Source organism: Sebastes fasciatus, chromosome 7 (genome assembly GCF_043250625.1).
Source record: "Sebastes fasciatus isolate fSebFas1 chromosome 7, fSebFas1.pri, whole genome shotgun sequence".
NCBI lineage: Eukaryota > Metazoa > Chordata > Actinopteri > Perciformes > Sebastidae > Sebastes > Sebastes fasciatus.
In genome coordinates, this window is record NC_133801.1 from 98,334 (window position 1) to 115,180 (window position 16,847).

The 16,847-nt window shown below is 41.8% G+C and overlaps 1 protein-coding gene across 5 annotated transcripts in view; it reads right to left on the minus strand.

Annotated features, from left to right (window-relative positions):
• The window catches only part of masp1 (MBL associated serine protease 1), a 41,390-nt gene extending 28,987 nt beyond the window's left edge, over positions 1-12,403 (minus strand). For all 5 annotated transcript variants that reach the window (XR_012594636.1, XM_074640844.1, XM_074640843.1 and 2 more), the window contains exons 1-3: positions 12,268-12,403; positions 2,659-2,899; positions 1,184-1,361 (exon numbers count right to left, since the gene is read on the minus strand). Coding sequence is in view for 4 of the 5 variants with exons in the window: in XM_074640844.1 (XP_074496945.1) it covers positions 1,184-1,361; positions 2,659-2,899; positions 12,268-12,275 (427 nt within the window). In the remaining variant the exon portion in view is untranslated. The remainder of the gene's footprint in view (positions 1-1,183; positions 1,362-2,658; positions 2,900-12,267) is intronic.
• Positions 12,404-16,847: the final 4,444 nt, after the last annotated feature.

The window sequence follows — 16,847 nt, forward strand, 5'->3', positions numbered from 1 at the left end:
CTACATATAACGGACCTTTGCTACGTATAACAGACCGTTGCTACATATAACAGACCTTTGCTACGTATAACAGACCGTTGCTACGTATAACAGACCGTTGCTACGTATAACAGACCGTTGCTACATATAGCGGGCCGTTGCTACGTATAATGGACCTTTGCTACGTATAACGGACCGCTGCTACGTATAACAGACCATTGCTACGTATAGCGGACCATATAACAGACCGTTGCTATGTATAGCAGGCCGTTGCTACGTATAACAGACCTTTGCTACGTACAACGGACCGTTGCTACGTATAACGGATCGTTGCTACATATAACGGACCGTTGCTACGTATAATAGACCTTTGCTACGTATAACGGACCGTTGCTACGTATAACAGACCTTTGCTACATACAACGGACCGTTGCTACGTATAACGGACCGTTGCTACGTATAACAGACCGCTGCTACGTATAACGGACCGTTGCTACGTACAACGGACCGTTGCTACGTATAACGGACCGTTGCTACGTATAACAGACCATTGCTACATATAACGGACCGTTGCTACGTATAACAGACCGTTGCTACATATAACGGACCTTTGCTACGTATAACAGACCGTTGCTATGTATAACAGACCATTGCTACATATAACGGACCTTTGCTACGTATAATAGACCATTGCTGCGTATAACAGACCGTTGCTACGTATAACGGACCGTTGCTACGCATAACGGACCATTACTACGTATAGCGGACCATATAACAGACCGTTGCTACGTATAGCAGGCCGTTGCTACGTATAACAGACCTTTGCTACGTACAACAGACTGTTGCTACGTATAACGGACCGTTGCTACGTATAGCAGACCGTTGCTACATATAACGGACCTTTGCTACGTATAGCAGACCGTTGCTACGTATAACAGAATTTTGCTACGTGTAACGGACCGTTGCTACATATAGCGGATCGTTGCTACGTATAACGGACCGTTGCTACGTATAGCGGACCGCTGCTACGTATAACGGACCTTTGTTACGTATAACGGACTGTTGCTACGTATAACAGACCGTTGCTACGTATAACGGACCGTTGCTACGCGTAGCAGACCGTTGCTACGTGTAGCGGACTGTTGCTACATATAACGGACCGTTGCTACGTATAACGGACCGTTGCTACATGTAGCGGACTCACCCTCGGCGCTGTAGTGAGCCAGGAAGCCGGAGTAGCGCTCCTCGTTGGAGAAGTCGGAGGAGAACAGGAGGCTCAGGGAGGTTCTGGGGGAGGTGATGAACCGCTGGGCCGGCACCGCCTCCGTGTCCGTCTCCTCTCGCCCACAGAACAACGCCAGCACCTCGCCGTCCACCTCCACCTGGACACAACCAACCACAGGTACATCAGCAGTACTACCATCCAGTACTACAGTACTAGTAAACAACACTCAGGTACATCAGCAGTACTACCATCCAGTACTACAGTCCTACCTTCAGTACTACAGTTCTACCTCCAGTACTACAGTCCTACCTTCAGTACTACAGTACTACCTCCAGTACTACAGTCCTACCTTCAGTACTACCTCCAGTACTACAGTCCTACCTTCAGTACTACAGTTCTACCTTCAGTACTACAGTCCTACCTTCAGTACTACAGTACTACCTCCAGTACTACAGTCCTACCTTCAGTACTACCTTCAGTACTACAGTTCTACCTTCAGTACTACAGTTCTACCTTCAGTACTACCTTCAGTACTACAGTTCTACCTTCAGTACTACAGTCCTACCTTCAGTACTACAGTTCTACCTCCAGTACTACAGTCCTACCTTCAGTACTACAGTCCTACCTTCAGTACTACAGTTCTACCTTCAGTACTACAGTCCTACCTTCAGTACTACAGTTCTACCTCCAGTACTACAGTTCTACCTTCAGTACTACAGTTCTACCTTCAGTACTACCTTCAGTACTACAGTTCTACCTTCAGTACTACAGTCCTACCTTCAGTACTACAGTTCTACCTCCAGTACTACAGTCCTACCTTCAGTACTACAGTTCTACCTTCAGTACTACAGTCCTACCTTCAGTACTACAGTACTACCTCCAGTACTACAGTCCTACCTTCAGTACTACCTTCAGTACTACAGTTCTACCTTCAGTACTACAGTCCTACCTTCAGTACTACAGTACTACCTCCAGTACTACAGTCCTACCTTCAGTACTACAGTACTACCTCCAGTACTACAGTCCTACCTTCAGTACTACAGTTCTACCTTCAGTACTACAGTCCTACCTTCAGTACTACAGTACTACCTCCAGTACTACAGTCCTACCTTCAGTACTACAGTACTACCTCCAGTACTACAGTCCTACCTTCAGTACTACAGTTCTACCTTCAGTACTACAGTCCTACCTTCAGTACTACAGTCCTACCTTCAGTACTACAGTACTACCTCCAGTACTACAGTCCTACCTTCAGTACTACAGTTCTACCTTCAGTACTACAGTCCTACCTTCAGTACTACAGTTCTACCTCCAGTACTACAATACTAACTGGAGGTCTCGGTGTATAACGTGGTATTCTGGAGGATTATTGATAATCTGTTATGAAACGGTTCATGTCTGATGTGTGTGTGACTGATGTATTAAAAATGTCCCAGAACGCCGCGGGGCCTCACCTTGACGTAGTCGTACTCACACAGGTAGGACGGCTCCAGGTCAAAGTGGCTGAAGTAGAGTCGGACCCGGAAACCGGCGGGAACGCTGATGTTCCAACGGAGCTGCGTCTCCCGGGGATACGGCGCCGGGAAGTCTGGAGACTGCAGGCTGCCGTACATCTGGGACACCTGGGACACCTGGGACACCTGGGGGGGAGGCTGGGCGTCCACCGTCAGGGACACGAGCAGCACCAACAACACACTGACACATAATAATAATAATAATTATTATTATTATTAGATAGATATATTTACTGTATATTTATATATCTATATATATATACAGTGTATATAGATATATAAATATATCTATATATATACAGCGCTCGTATTTAAATCCCCCAGTAACCACAGTAACCATAGCAACCACAGTAACCACAGTAACCACAGTAACCCCAGTAACCCCAGTAACCACAGTAACCCCAGTAACCATAGTAACCCCAGTAACCCCAGTAACCATAGTAACCACAGTAACCCCAGTAACCCCAGTAACCACAGTAACCCCAGTAACCACAGTAACCATAGTAACCCCAGTAACCCCAGTAACCCCAGTAACCACAGTAACCACAGTAACCCCAGTAACCACAGTAACCATAGTAACCCCAGTAACCATAGCAACCACAGTAACCACAGTAACCCCAGTAACACCAGTAACCACAGTAACCCCAGTAACCATAGTAACCCCAGTAACCATAGCAACCACAGTAACCACAGTAACCCCAGTAACCCCAGTAACCACAGTAACCCCAGTAACCATAGTAACCCCAGTAACCCCAGTAACCATAGTAACCACAGTAACCCCAGTAACCCCAGTAACCCCAGTAACCACAGTAACCCCAGTAACCACAGTAACCATAGTAACCCCAGTAACCCCAGTAACCCCAGTAACCACAGTAACCACAGTAACCCCAGTAACCACAGTAACCATAGTAACCCCAGTAACCATAGCAACCACAGTAACCACAGTAACCCCAGTAACACCAGTAACCACAGTAACCCCAGTAACCATAGTAACCCCAGTAACCATAGCAACCACAGTAACCACAGTAACCATAGCAACCACAGTAACCACAGTAACCCCAGTAACCTCAGTAACCACAGTAACCCCAGTAACCATAGTAACCCCAGTAACCCCAGTAACCATAGTAACCCCAATAACCCCAGTAACCCCAGTAACCCCAGTAACCATAGTAACCCCAGTAACCCCAGTAACCATAGTAACCCCAATAACCACAGTAACCCCAATAAACCCAGTAACCCCAGTAACCACAGTAACCATAGTAACTCCAGTAACCCCAGTAACCCCAGTAACCACAGTAACCATAGTAACCCCAGTAACCACAGTAACCACAGTAACCACAGTAACCCCAGTAACCCCAGTAACCACAGTAACCATAGTAACCCCAGTAACCCCAGTAACCACAGTAACCACAGTAACCCCAGTAACCCCAGTAACCACAGTAACCATAGCAACCACAGTAACCACAGTAACCCCAGTAACCCCAGTAACCACAGTAACCCCAGTAACCATAGTAACCCCAGTAACCCCAGTAACCATAGTAACCACAGTAACCCCAGTAACCACAGTAACCCCAGTAACCACAGTAACCATAGTAACCCCAGTAACCCCAGTAACTCCAGTAACCACAGTAACCATAGTAACCCCAGTAACCCCAGTAACTCCAGTAACCACAGTAACCATAGTAACCCCAGTAACCACAGTAACCCCAGTAACCACAGTAACCACAGTAACCACAGTAACCCCAGTAACCCCAGTAACCCCAGTAACCACAGTAACCATAGTAACCCCAGTAACCACAGTAACCCCAGTAACCCCAGTAACCATAGTAACCCCAGTAACCACAGTAACCATAGTAACCCCAGTAACCACAGTAACCACAGTAACCCCAGTAACCACAGTAACCACAGTAACCCTAGTAACCACAGTAACCACAGTAACCCCAGTAACCCCAGTAACCCCAGTAACCACAGTAACCATAGTAACCCCAGTAACCACAGTAACCACAGTAACCACAGTAACCCCAGTAACCATAGTAACCCCAGTAACCACAGTAACCACAGTAACCCCAGTAACCACAGTAACCATAGTAACCCCAGTAACCCCAGTAACTCCAGTAACCACAGTAACCATAGTAACCCCAGTAACCCCAGTAACTCCAGTAACCACAGTAACCATAGTAACCCCAGTAACCACAGTAACCCCAGTAACCACAGTAACCACAGTAACCCCAGTAACCCCAGTAACCCCAGTAACCACAGTAACCATAGTAACCCCAGTAACCACAGTAACCACAGTAACCACAGTAACCCCAGTAACCCCAGTAACCATAGTAACCCCAGTAACCCCAGTAACCATAGTAACCCCAGTAACCACAGTAACCACAGTAACCACAGTAACCACAGTAACCCCAGTAACCACAGTAACCCCAGTAACCATAGTAACCCCAGTAACCCCAGTAACCATAGTAACCCCAATAACCCCAGTAACCCCAATAACCCCAGTAACCCCAGTAACCACAGTAACCATAGTAACTCCAGTAACCCCAGTAACCCCAGTAACCACAGTAACCATAGTAACCCCAGTAACCACAGTAACCACAGTAACCACAGTAACCCCAGTAACCCCAGTAACCACAGTAACCATAGTAAACCCAGTAACCACAGTAACCACAGTAACCCCAGTAACCCCAGTAACCACAGTAACCATAGCAACCACAGTAACCACAGTAACCCCAGTAACCCCAGTAACCACAGTAACCCCAGTAACCATAGTAACCCCAGTAACCCCAGTAACCATAGTAACCACAGTAACCCCAGTAACCACAGTAACCCCAGTAACCACAGTAACCATAGTAACCCCAGTAACCCCAGTAATTCCAGTAACCACAGTAACCATAGTAACCCCCGTAACCCCAGTAACTCCAGTAACCACAGTAACCATAGTAACCCCAGTAACCACAGTAACCCCAGTAACCACAGTAACCACAGTAACCCCAGTAACCCCAGTAACCCCAGTAACCACAGTAACCATAGTAACCCCAGTAACCACAGTAACCCCAGTAACCCCAGTAACCATAGTAACCCCAGTAACCACAGTAACCATAGTAACCCCAGTAACCACAGTAACCACAGTAACCCCAGTAACCACAGTAACCACAGTAACCACAGTAACCCCAGTAACCCCAGTAACCCCAGTAACCACAGTAACCATAGTAACCCCAGTAACCACAGTAACCACAGTAACCACAGTAACCCCAGTAACCATAGTAACCCCAGTAACCACAGTAACCACAGTAACCCCAGTAACCCCAGTAACCACAGTAACCATAGTAACTCCAGTAACCCCAGTAACCCCAGTAACCACAGTAACCATAGTAACCCCAGTAACCACAGTAACCACAGTAACCACAGTAACCCCAGTAACCCCAGTAACCACAGTAACCATAGTAACCCCAGGAACCACAGTAACCACAGTAACCCCAGTAACCCCAGTAACCACAGTAACCATAGCAACCACAGTAACCACAGTAACCCCAGTAACCCCAGTAACCACAGTAACCCCAGTAACCATAGTAACCCCAGTAACCCCAGTAACCATAGTAACCACAGTAACCCCAGTAACCACAGTAACCCCAGTAACCACAGTAACCATAGTAACCCCAGTAACCCCAGTAACTCCAGTAACCACAGTAACCATAGTAACCCCAGTAACCCCAGTAACTCCAGTAACCACAGTAACCATAGTAACCCCAGTAACCACAGTAACCCCAGTAACCACAGTAACCACAGTAACCACAGTAACCCCAGTAACCCCAGTAACCCCAGTAACCACAGTAACCATAGTAACCCCAGTAACCACAGTAACCCCAGTAACCCCAGTAACCATAGTAACCCCAGTAACCACAGTAACCATAGTAACCCCAGTAACCACAGTAACCACAGTAACCCCAGTAACCACAGTAACCACAGTAACCCCAGTAACCCCAGTAACCCCAGTAACCACAGTAACCATAGTAACCCCAGTAACCACAGTAACCACAGTAACCACAGTAACCCCAGTAACCATAGTAACCCCAGTAACCACAGTAACCACAGTAACCCCAGTAACCACAGTAACCATAGTAACCCCAGTAACCCCAGTAACTCCAGTAACCACAGTAACCATAGTAACCCCAGTAACCCCAGTAACTCCAGTAACCACAGTAACCATAGTAACCCCAGTAACCACAGTAACCCCAGTAACCACAGTAACCACAGTAACCCCAGTAACCCCAGTAACCCCAGTAACCACAGTAACCATAGTAACCCCAGTAACCACAGTAACCACAGTAACCACAGTAACCCCAGTAACCCCAGTAACCATAGTAACCCCAGTAACCCCAGTAACCATAGTAACCCCAGTAACCACAGTAACCACAGTAACCACAGTAACCCCAGTAACCCCAGTAACCACAGTAACCCCAGTAACCATAGTAACCCCAGTAACCCCAGTAACCATAGTAACCCCAATAACCCCAGTAACCCCAATAACCCCAGTAACCCCAGTAACCACAGTAACCATAGTAACTCCAGTAACCCCAGTAACCCCAGTAACCACAGTAACCATAGTAACCCCAGTAACCACAGTAACCACAGTAACCACAGTAACCCCAGTAACCCCAGTAACCACAGTAACCATAGTAACCCCAGTAACCACAGTAACCACAGTAACCCCAGTAACCCCAGTAACCACAGTAACCATAGCAACCACAGTAACCACAGTAACCCCAGTAACCCCAGTAACCACAGTAACCCCAGTAACCATAGTAACCCCAGTAACCCCAGTAACCATAGTAACCACAGTAACCACAGTAACCATAGTAACCCCAGTAACCCCAGTAATTCCAGTAACCACAGTAACCATAGTAACCCCAGTAACCCCAGTAACTCCAGTAACCACAGTAACCATAGTAACCCCAGTAACCACAGTAACCCCAGTAACCACAGTAACCACAGTAACCCCAGTAACCCCAGTAACCCCAGTAACCACAGTAACCATAGTAACCCCAGTAACCACAGTAACCCCAGTAACCCCAGTAACCATAGTAACCCCAGTAACCACAGTAACCATAGTAACCCCAGTAACCACAGTAACCACAGTAACCCCAGTAACCACAGTAACCACAGTAACCACAGTAACCCCAGTAACCCCAGTAACCCCAGTAACCACAGTAACCATAGTAACCCCAGTAACCACAGTAACCACAGTAACCACAGTAACCCCAGTAACCATAGTAACCCCAGTAACCACAGTAACCACAGTAACCCCAGTAACCACAGTAACCATAGTAACCCCAGTAACCCCAGTAACTCCAGTAACCACAGTAACCATAGTAACCCCAGTAACCCCAGTAACTCCAGTAACCACAGTAACCATAGTAACCCCAGTAACCACAGTAACCCCAGTAACCACAGTAACCACAGTAACCCCAGTAACCCCAGAAACCCCAGTAACCACAGTAACCATAGTAACCCCAGTAACCACAGTAACCACAGTAACCCCAGTAACCCCAGTAACCATAGTAACCCCAGTAACCACAGTAACCATAGTAACCCCAGTAACCACAGTAACCACAGTAACCCCAGTAACCACAGTAACCATAGTAACCCCAGTAACCACAGTAACCCTAGTAACCACAGTAACCACAGTAACCATAGTAACCCCAGTAACCACAGTAACCATAGTAACCACAGTAACCATAGTAACCCCAGTAACCACAGTAATCACAGTAACCCCAGTAACCACAGTAACCACAGTAACCCCAGTAACCCCAGTAACCACAGTAATCACAGTAACCCCAGTAACCACAGTAACCCCAGTAACCACAGTAACCCCAGTAACCACAGTAACCACAGTAACCCCAGTAACCACAGTAACCACAGTAACCCCAGTAACCACAGTAACCACAGTAACCACAGTAACCCCAGTAACCACAGTAACCCCAGTAACCACAGTAACCCCAGTAACCCCAGTAACCCCAGTAACCACAGTAACCCCAGTAACCACAGTAACCACAGTAACCACAGTAACCCCAGTAACCACAGTAACCATAGTAACCCCAGTAACCACAGTAACCACAGTAACCCCAGTAACCACAGTAACCATAGTAACCCCAGTAACCACAGTAATCACAGTAACCCCAGTAACCACAGTAACCACAGTAACCCCAGTAACCACAGTAACCATAGTAACCCCAGTAACCACAGTAACCCCAGTAACCACAGTAACCACAGTAACCCCAGTAACCACAGTAACCCCAGTAACCACAGTAACCACAGTAACCACAGTAACCACAGTAACCCCAGTAACCACAGTAACCCCAGTAACCACAGTAACCACAGTAACCCCAGTAACCACAGTAACCACAGTAACCACAGTAACCCCAGTAACCCCAGTAACCACAGTAATCACAGTAACCCCAGTAACCACAGTAACCCCAGTAACCACAGTAACCACAGTAACCACAGTAACCACAGTAACCCCAGTAACCACAGTAACCATAGTAACCCCAGTAACCACAGTAACCACAGTAACCCCAGTAACCACAGTAACCATAGTAACCCCAGTAACCACAGTAATCACAGTAACCCCAGTAACCACAGTAACCACAGTAACCCCAGTAACCACAGTAACCATAGTAACCCCAGTAACCACAGTAACCCCAGTAACCACAGTAACCACAGTAACCCCAGTAACCACAGTAACCACAGTAACCCCAGTAACCACAGTAACCCCAGTAACCACAGTAACCACAGTAACCACAGTAACCCCAGTAACCACAGTAACCCCAGTAACCACAGTAACCACAGTAACCCCAGTAACCACAGTAACCACAGTAACCCCAGTAACCCCAGTAACCACAGTAACCATAGTAACCACAGTAACCACAATAATCACAGTAACCCCAGTAACCACAGTAACCCCAGTAACCACAGTAACCACAGTAACCATAGTAACCCCAGTAACCATAGTAACCCCAGTAACCCCAGTAACCACAGTAACCATAGTAACCACAGTAACCCCAGTAACCACAGTAACCATAGTAACCACAGTAACCATAGTAACCACAGTAACCACAGTAACCACAGTAACCATAGTAACCCCAGTAACCCCAGTAACCCCAGTAACCATAGTAACCCCAGTAACCCCAGTAACCATAGTAACCCCAGTAACCATAGTAACCCCAGTAACCCCAGTAACCACAGTAACCACAGTAACCCCAGTAACCACAGTAACCATAGTAACCCCAGTAACCCCAGTAACCACAGTAACCCCAGTAACCACAGTAACCATAGTAACCACAGTAACCCCAGTAACCACAGTAACCATAGTAACCACAGTAACCATAGTAACCACAGTAACCACAGTAACCATAGTAACCCCAGTAACCACAGTAACCATAGTAACCACAGTAACCATAGTAACCACAGTAACCACAGTAACCCCAGTAACCCCAGTAACCATAGTAACCCCAGTAACCACAGTAACCCCAGTAACCATAGTAACCCCAGTAACCCCAGTAACCACAGTAACCCCAGTAACCACAGTAACCATAGTAACCACAGTAACCATAGTAACCACAGTAACCACAGTAACCCCAGTAACCCCAGTAACCATAGTAACCCCAGTAACCCCAGTAACCACAGTAACCCCAGTAACCATAGAAACCCCAGTAACCCCAGTAACCCCAGTAACCACAGTAACCACAGTAACCATAGTAACCACAGTAACCACAGTAACCACAGTAACCACAGTAACCATAGTAACCACAGTAACCCCAGTAACCACAGTAACCACAGTAACCATAGTAACCCCAGTAACCATAGTAACCCCAGTAACCCCAGTAACCACAGTAACCATAGTAACCACAGTAACCCCAGTAACCACAGTAACCATAGTAACCACAGTAACCATAGTAACCACAGTAACCACAGTAACCACAGTAACCATAGTAACCCCAGTAACCCCAGTAACCCCAGTAACCATAGTAACCCCAGTAACCCCAGTAACCATAGTAACCCCAGTAACCACAGTAACCATAGTAACCCCAGTAACCATAGTAACCCCAGTAACCCCAGTAACCACAGTAACCACAGTAACCCCAGTAACCACAGTAACCATAGTAACCCCAGTAACCCCAGTAACCACAGTAACCCCAGTAACCACAGTAACCATAGTAACCACAGTAACCCCAGTAACCACAGTAACCATAGTAACCACAGTAACCATAGTAACCACAGTAACCACAGTAACCATAGTAACCCCAGTAACCACAGTAACCATAGTAACCACAGTAACCATAGTAACCACAGTAACCACAGTAACCCCAGTAACCCCAGTAACCATAGTAACCCCAGTAACCACAGTAACCCCAGTAACCATAGTAACCCCAGTAACCCCAGTAACCACAGTAACCCCAGTAACCACAGTAACCATAGTAACCACAGTAACCATAGTAACCACAGTAACCACAGTAACCCCAGTAACCCCAGTAACCATAGTAACCCCAGTAACCCCAGTAACCACAGTAACCCCAGTAACCATAGAAACCCCAGTAACCCCAGTAACCCCAGTAACCACAGTAACCACAGTAACCATAGTAACCACAGTAACCACAGTAACCACAGTAACCACAGTAACCATAGTAACCCCAGTAACCCCAGTAACCACAGTAACCCCAGTAACCATAGAAACCCCAGTAACCCCAGTAACCCCAGTAACCACAGTAACCCCAGTAACCATAGTAACCCCAGTAACCACAGTAACCCCAGATGCCTTCATACACAGAACATATAGAATATGTTATAATAATAATAGAATATGTTCACATGTTCACATATTGTTATTCTGATGTCTTTAATGACGTGTTGCTGAAATCATATCTGTGTTCATATTTTAATATTACAGATGAATGGTTCAGTGTGGCGGTGTTGGACTCATATTATTATATAACACATAAATAATGTTAATATGCAGTAAAGCAATATGAATATGAAACAATTCCATGTTAAATGATCTCATATTATTATAATTATTATTATTAATAAATTAACTCATTAATCTCAACATGAAGGAAAGAGGTGTTAGGACCCATAAAAGGCTTCATACGGGTTATTAAATCACTTGATTTAGATAGTAGAGGGGTAATAACACTGTGTTTATATTCTATAGTTATCAATTATTACACTGAACATTTGAACATTAATACAAACTTTCACTTCTGGGAATAAAAAAATCCCATAGTTACAGAAACACCCGTTTATTATTATTATTATTATTATATAACTATATATAGTTATTCTATTGTAAAGTTATTGGCTGCTAAGAAACAAATATTTATTTCAGTATTGATTCATTTAGTTCTTTTCTATTCAAACTGAAGAGTTTCTAATAATAATAATAATAATAATAACTGAAGAGCTGCTCTCTGTGACAGTATCGATAGATGGATTATGGATTATAGATGATAGATTATAGGTGATAGGTGATAGGTGAAGGAGCAGACTGACCTCATCATGCAGCAGCAGCAGTCTGAACTCTCTGAGCGCCTCGCGCTCTTCACCCGGACTGATGACGTGTCTGAGGAGCTCTACGTCATCACGTCACGCCCGCGGGGGGCGGGGCGGCGCTGCAGTACTACTCTGTGTACTCTGTGTGTACTCTATGTACTAATGTACTCCGTGTACTCTGTGTACTCTATGTACTCTGTGTGTACTCTGTGTACTCTATGTACTCTGTGTACTCTGTGTACTCTATGTACTCTGTGTACTCTATGTACTCTGTGTGTACTCTGTGTACTCTATGTGTACTCTGTGTGTACTCTATGTACTCTATGTGTACTCTGTGTACTCTGTGTGTACTCTATGTACTAATGTACTCCGTGTACTCTGTGTACTCTATGTACTCTGTGTGTACTCTGTGTACTCTATGTACTCTGTGTACTCTGTGTACTCTATGTGTACTCTGTGTACTCTATGTACTCTGTGTGTACTCTGTGTACTCTATGTGTACTCTGTGTACTCTATGTACTCTATGTGTACTCTGTGTACTCTATGTACTCTATGTGTACTCTGTGTACTCTGTGTGTACTCTGTGTACTCTATGTGTACTCTGTGTACTCTGTGTGTACTCTATGTACTCTATGTACTCTGTGTATTCTGTGTACTTTTTGTACTCTGTGTACTTTATGTACTCTGTGTACTCTATGTGTACTCTGTGTGTACTCTGTGTACTCTATGTACTCTGTGTACTCTGTGTACTCTATGTGTACTCTGTGTAATCTATGTACTCTATGTGTACTCTGTGTACTCTGTGTGTACTCTATGTACTAATGTACTCCGTGTACTCTGTGTACTCTATGTACTCTGTGTGTACTCTGTGTACTCTATGTACTCTGTGTACTCTGTGTACTCTATGTGTACTCTGTGTAATCTATGTACTCTATGTGTACTCTGTGTACTCTGTGTGTACTCTGTGTACTCTATGTACTCTGTGTACTCTGTGTACTCTATGTGTACTCTGTGTAATCTATGTACTCTATGTGTACTCTGTGTACTCTGTGTGTACTCTGTGTACTCTATGTGTACTCTGTGTGTACTCTATGTACTCTATGTACTCTGTGTACTCTGTGTACTTTATGTACTCTGTGTACTCTATGTACTCTGTGTGTACTCTGTGTGTACACTGTGTACTCTATGTACTCTGTGTGTACTCTGTGTGTACTCTGTGTGTACTCAGTGTACTCTGTGTACTCCGTGTACTCTGTGTATTCAGTGTACTCTGTGTACTCTGTGTACTATGTGTACTCCATGTACTCTGTGTACTCTGTGTACTATGTGTACTCCGTGTACTATGTGTACTCCGTGTACTATGTGTACTATGTGTACTCCGTGTACTCTGTGTGTACTCTGTGTACTCCATTTACTCAGTGTACTCTGTGTACTCCGTTTACTCCGTGTACTATGTGTACTCCGTGTGCTCTGTTTACTCCGTGTACTATGTGTACTCCGTGTGCTCTGTTTACTCCGTGTACTATGTGTACTCCGTGTGCTCTGTTTACTCCGTGTACTATGTGTACTCCGTGTACTCTGTTTACTCCGTGTACTATGTGTGTACTCCGTGTACTCCTATAATAACTATAATAATTACTCATTAATATAATAATAACTAATAGCTATAATTATAACTAATTACTATAATAACTCATAATTATAATATAACTAATAATCTCGTTATCATCAGTTATTATTTTATATATCATCTCTACAGGTTTTATCTGCTGTTTTCTGGATGATAACTTTATTATTATTATTATCATTATTATAATTATCATCATCTGTAAATTCATCTTGTGAATTAAAATAAATAAATGAAAAGGTCACATATGATATAATGTACAGTATATAATGTAATTAATGTATTTAATGTATTTAATGCATATAATGTATATATAATGTACAATATATAATGTTTATATATAATGTACAGCATATAATGTATATAATGTTTTTTAATGTATATAATGTACAGCATATAATGTATATATAATGTAATTCAATTCAATTCAATTCAATCTATTTTTGTATAGCGTCAAATCATAACAGAAGTTATCTCAAGATGCTTTATATATAGAGCAGGTCTTAGACCGTACAGTATATAATGTATATAATGTGTTTAATGTATATAATGTACAGTATATAGTCTATATAATGTATTTAATGTATATATAATGTACTATATATAATGTATATATAAAGTGCGCAATATAATGTACAGTGTATAATTTATAAAATATGTTTAATGTATATATAATGTACTGTATATAATGTATATAATGTACAGTATATCATGTATATAATGTACTGTATATAATGTATATAATGTACAGTATATCATGTATATAATGTATAGTATATAATGTATATAATGTACAGTATATCATGTATATAATGTATAGTATATCATGTATATAATGTACAGTATATCATGTATATAATGTACAGTATATCATGTATATAATGTACAGTATATCATGTATATAATGTACAGTATATCATGTATATAATGTACAGTATATCATGTATATAATGTACAGTATATCATGTATATCATGTATATAATGTACTGTATATCATGTATATAATGTACTGTATATCATGTATATAATGTACAGTATATCATGTATATAATGTACTGTATATCATGTATATAATGTACAGTATATCATGTATATCATGTATATCATGTATATAATGTACTGTATATCATGTATATAATGTACAGTATATCATGTATATCATGTATATAATGTACTGTATATCATGTATATAATGTACTGTATATCATGTATATAATGTACAGTATATCATGTATATAATGTACTGTATATCATGTATATAATGTACAGTATATCATGTATATCATGTATATAATGTACTGTATATCATGTATATAATGTACTGTATATCATGTATATAATGTACTGTATATCATGTATATAATGTACTGTATATCATGTATATAATGTACAGTATATCATGTATATAATGTACAGTATATCATGTATATAATGTACAGTATATCATGTATATCATGTATATAATGTACTGTATATCATGTATATAATATATATAATGTACTGTATATCATGTATATAATGTACAGTATATCATGTATATCATGTATATAATGTACTGTATATCATGTATATAATGTACTGTATATCATGTATATAATGTACAGTATATCATGTATATCATGTATATAATGTACAGTATATCATGTATATCATGTATATCATGTATATAATGTACTGTATATCATGTATATAATGTACAGTATATCATGTATATCATGTATATAATGTACTGTATATCATGTATATAATGTACTGTATATCATGTATATAATGTACAGTATATCATGTATATCATGTATATAATGTACTGTATATCATGTATATAATGTACTGTATATCATGTATATAATGTACAGTATATCATGTATATAATGTACAGTATATCATGTATATAATGTACAGTATATCATGTATATCATGTATATAATGTACTGTATATCATGTATATAATGTACTGTATATCATGTATATAATGTACAGTATATCATGTATATAATGTACAGTATATCATGTATATCATGTATATAATGTACTGTATATCATGTATATAATGTACAGTATATCATGTATATAATGTACAGTATATCATGTATATAATGTATATAATGTACTGTATATCATGTATATAATGTACAGTATATCATGTATATCATGTATATAATGTACTGTATATCATGTATATAATGTACAGTATATCATGTATATAATGTACAGTATATCATGTATATAATGTACAGTATATCATGTATATCATGTATATAATGTACTGTATATCATGTATATAATGTACTGTATATCATGTATATAATGTACAGTATATCATGTATATCATGTATATAATGTACAGTATATCATGTATATAATGTATATAATGTACTGTATATCATGTATATAATGTATAGTATATAATGTATATCATTTATATAATGTATAGTATATAATGTATATAATTTATTTAATATGTATATATAATGTACTGTATATAATGTTAATATAATGTATAGGAGAAAGGAGGCGAGGAGGCGAGGAGGTGAGGAGGCAAGGAGACGAGAATAGAGGAGGCGAAGAGACGAGGATAGAGTAGGTGAGGATAGAGTAGGTGAGGAGGTGAGGATAGTGGAGGTGAGGAAGTGAGGATAGAGGAGGTGAGGATAGAGGAGGTAAGGAAAGAGGAGATGAGGATAGAAGAGGTGAGGATGCAGGAGGTGAGGAGGACAGGATAGAGAAGACGAGGATAGAGGAGGTGAGGATAGAGGAGGTGAGGAGGAGAGGATAGAGGACACGAGGATAGAGGAGACGAGGATAGAGTAGGTGAGGATAGAGGAGGTGAAGATAGATGAGGTGAGGATAGAGGAGGTGAGGAAGTGAGGATAGAGGAGGTGAGGATAGAGGAGGTAAGGAAAGAGGAGATGAGGATAGAAGAGGTGAGGATACAGGAGGTGAGGAGGACAG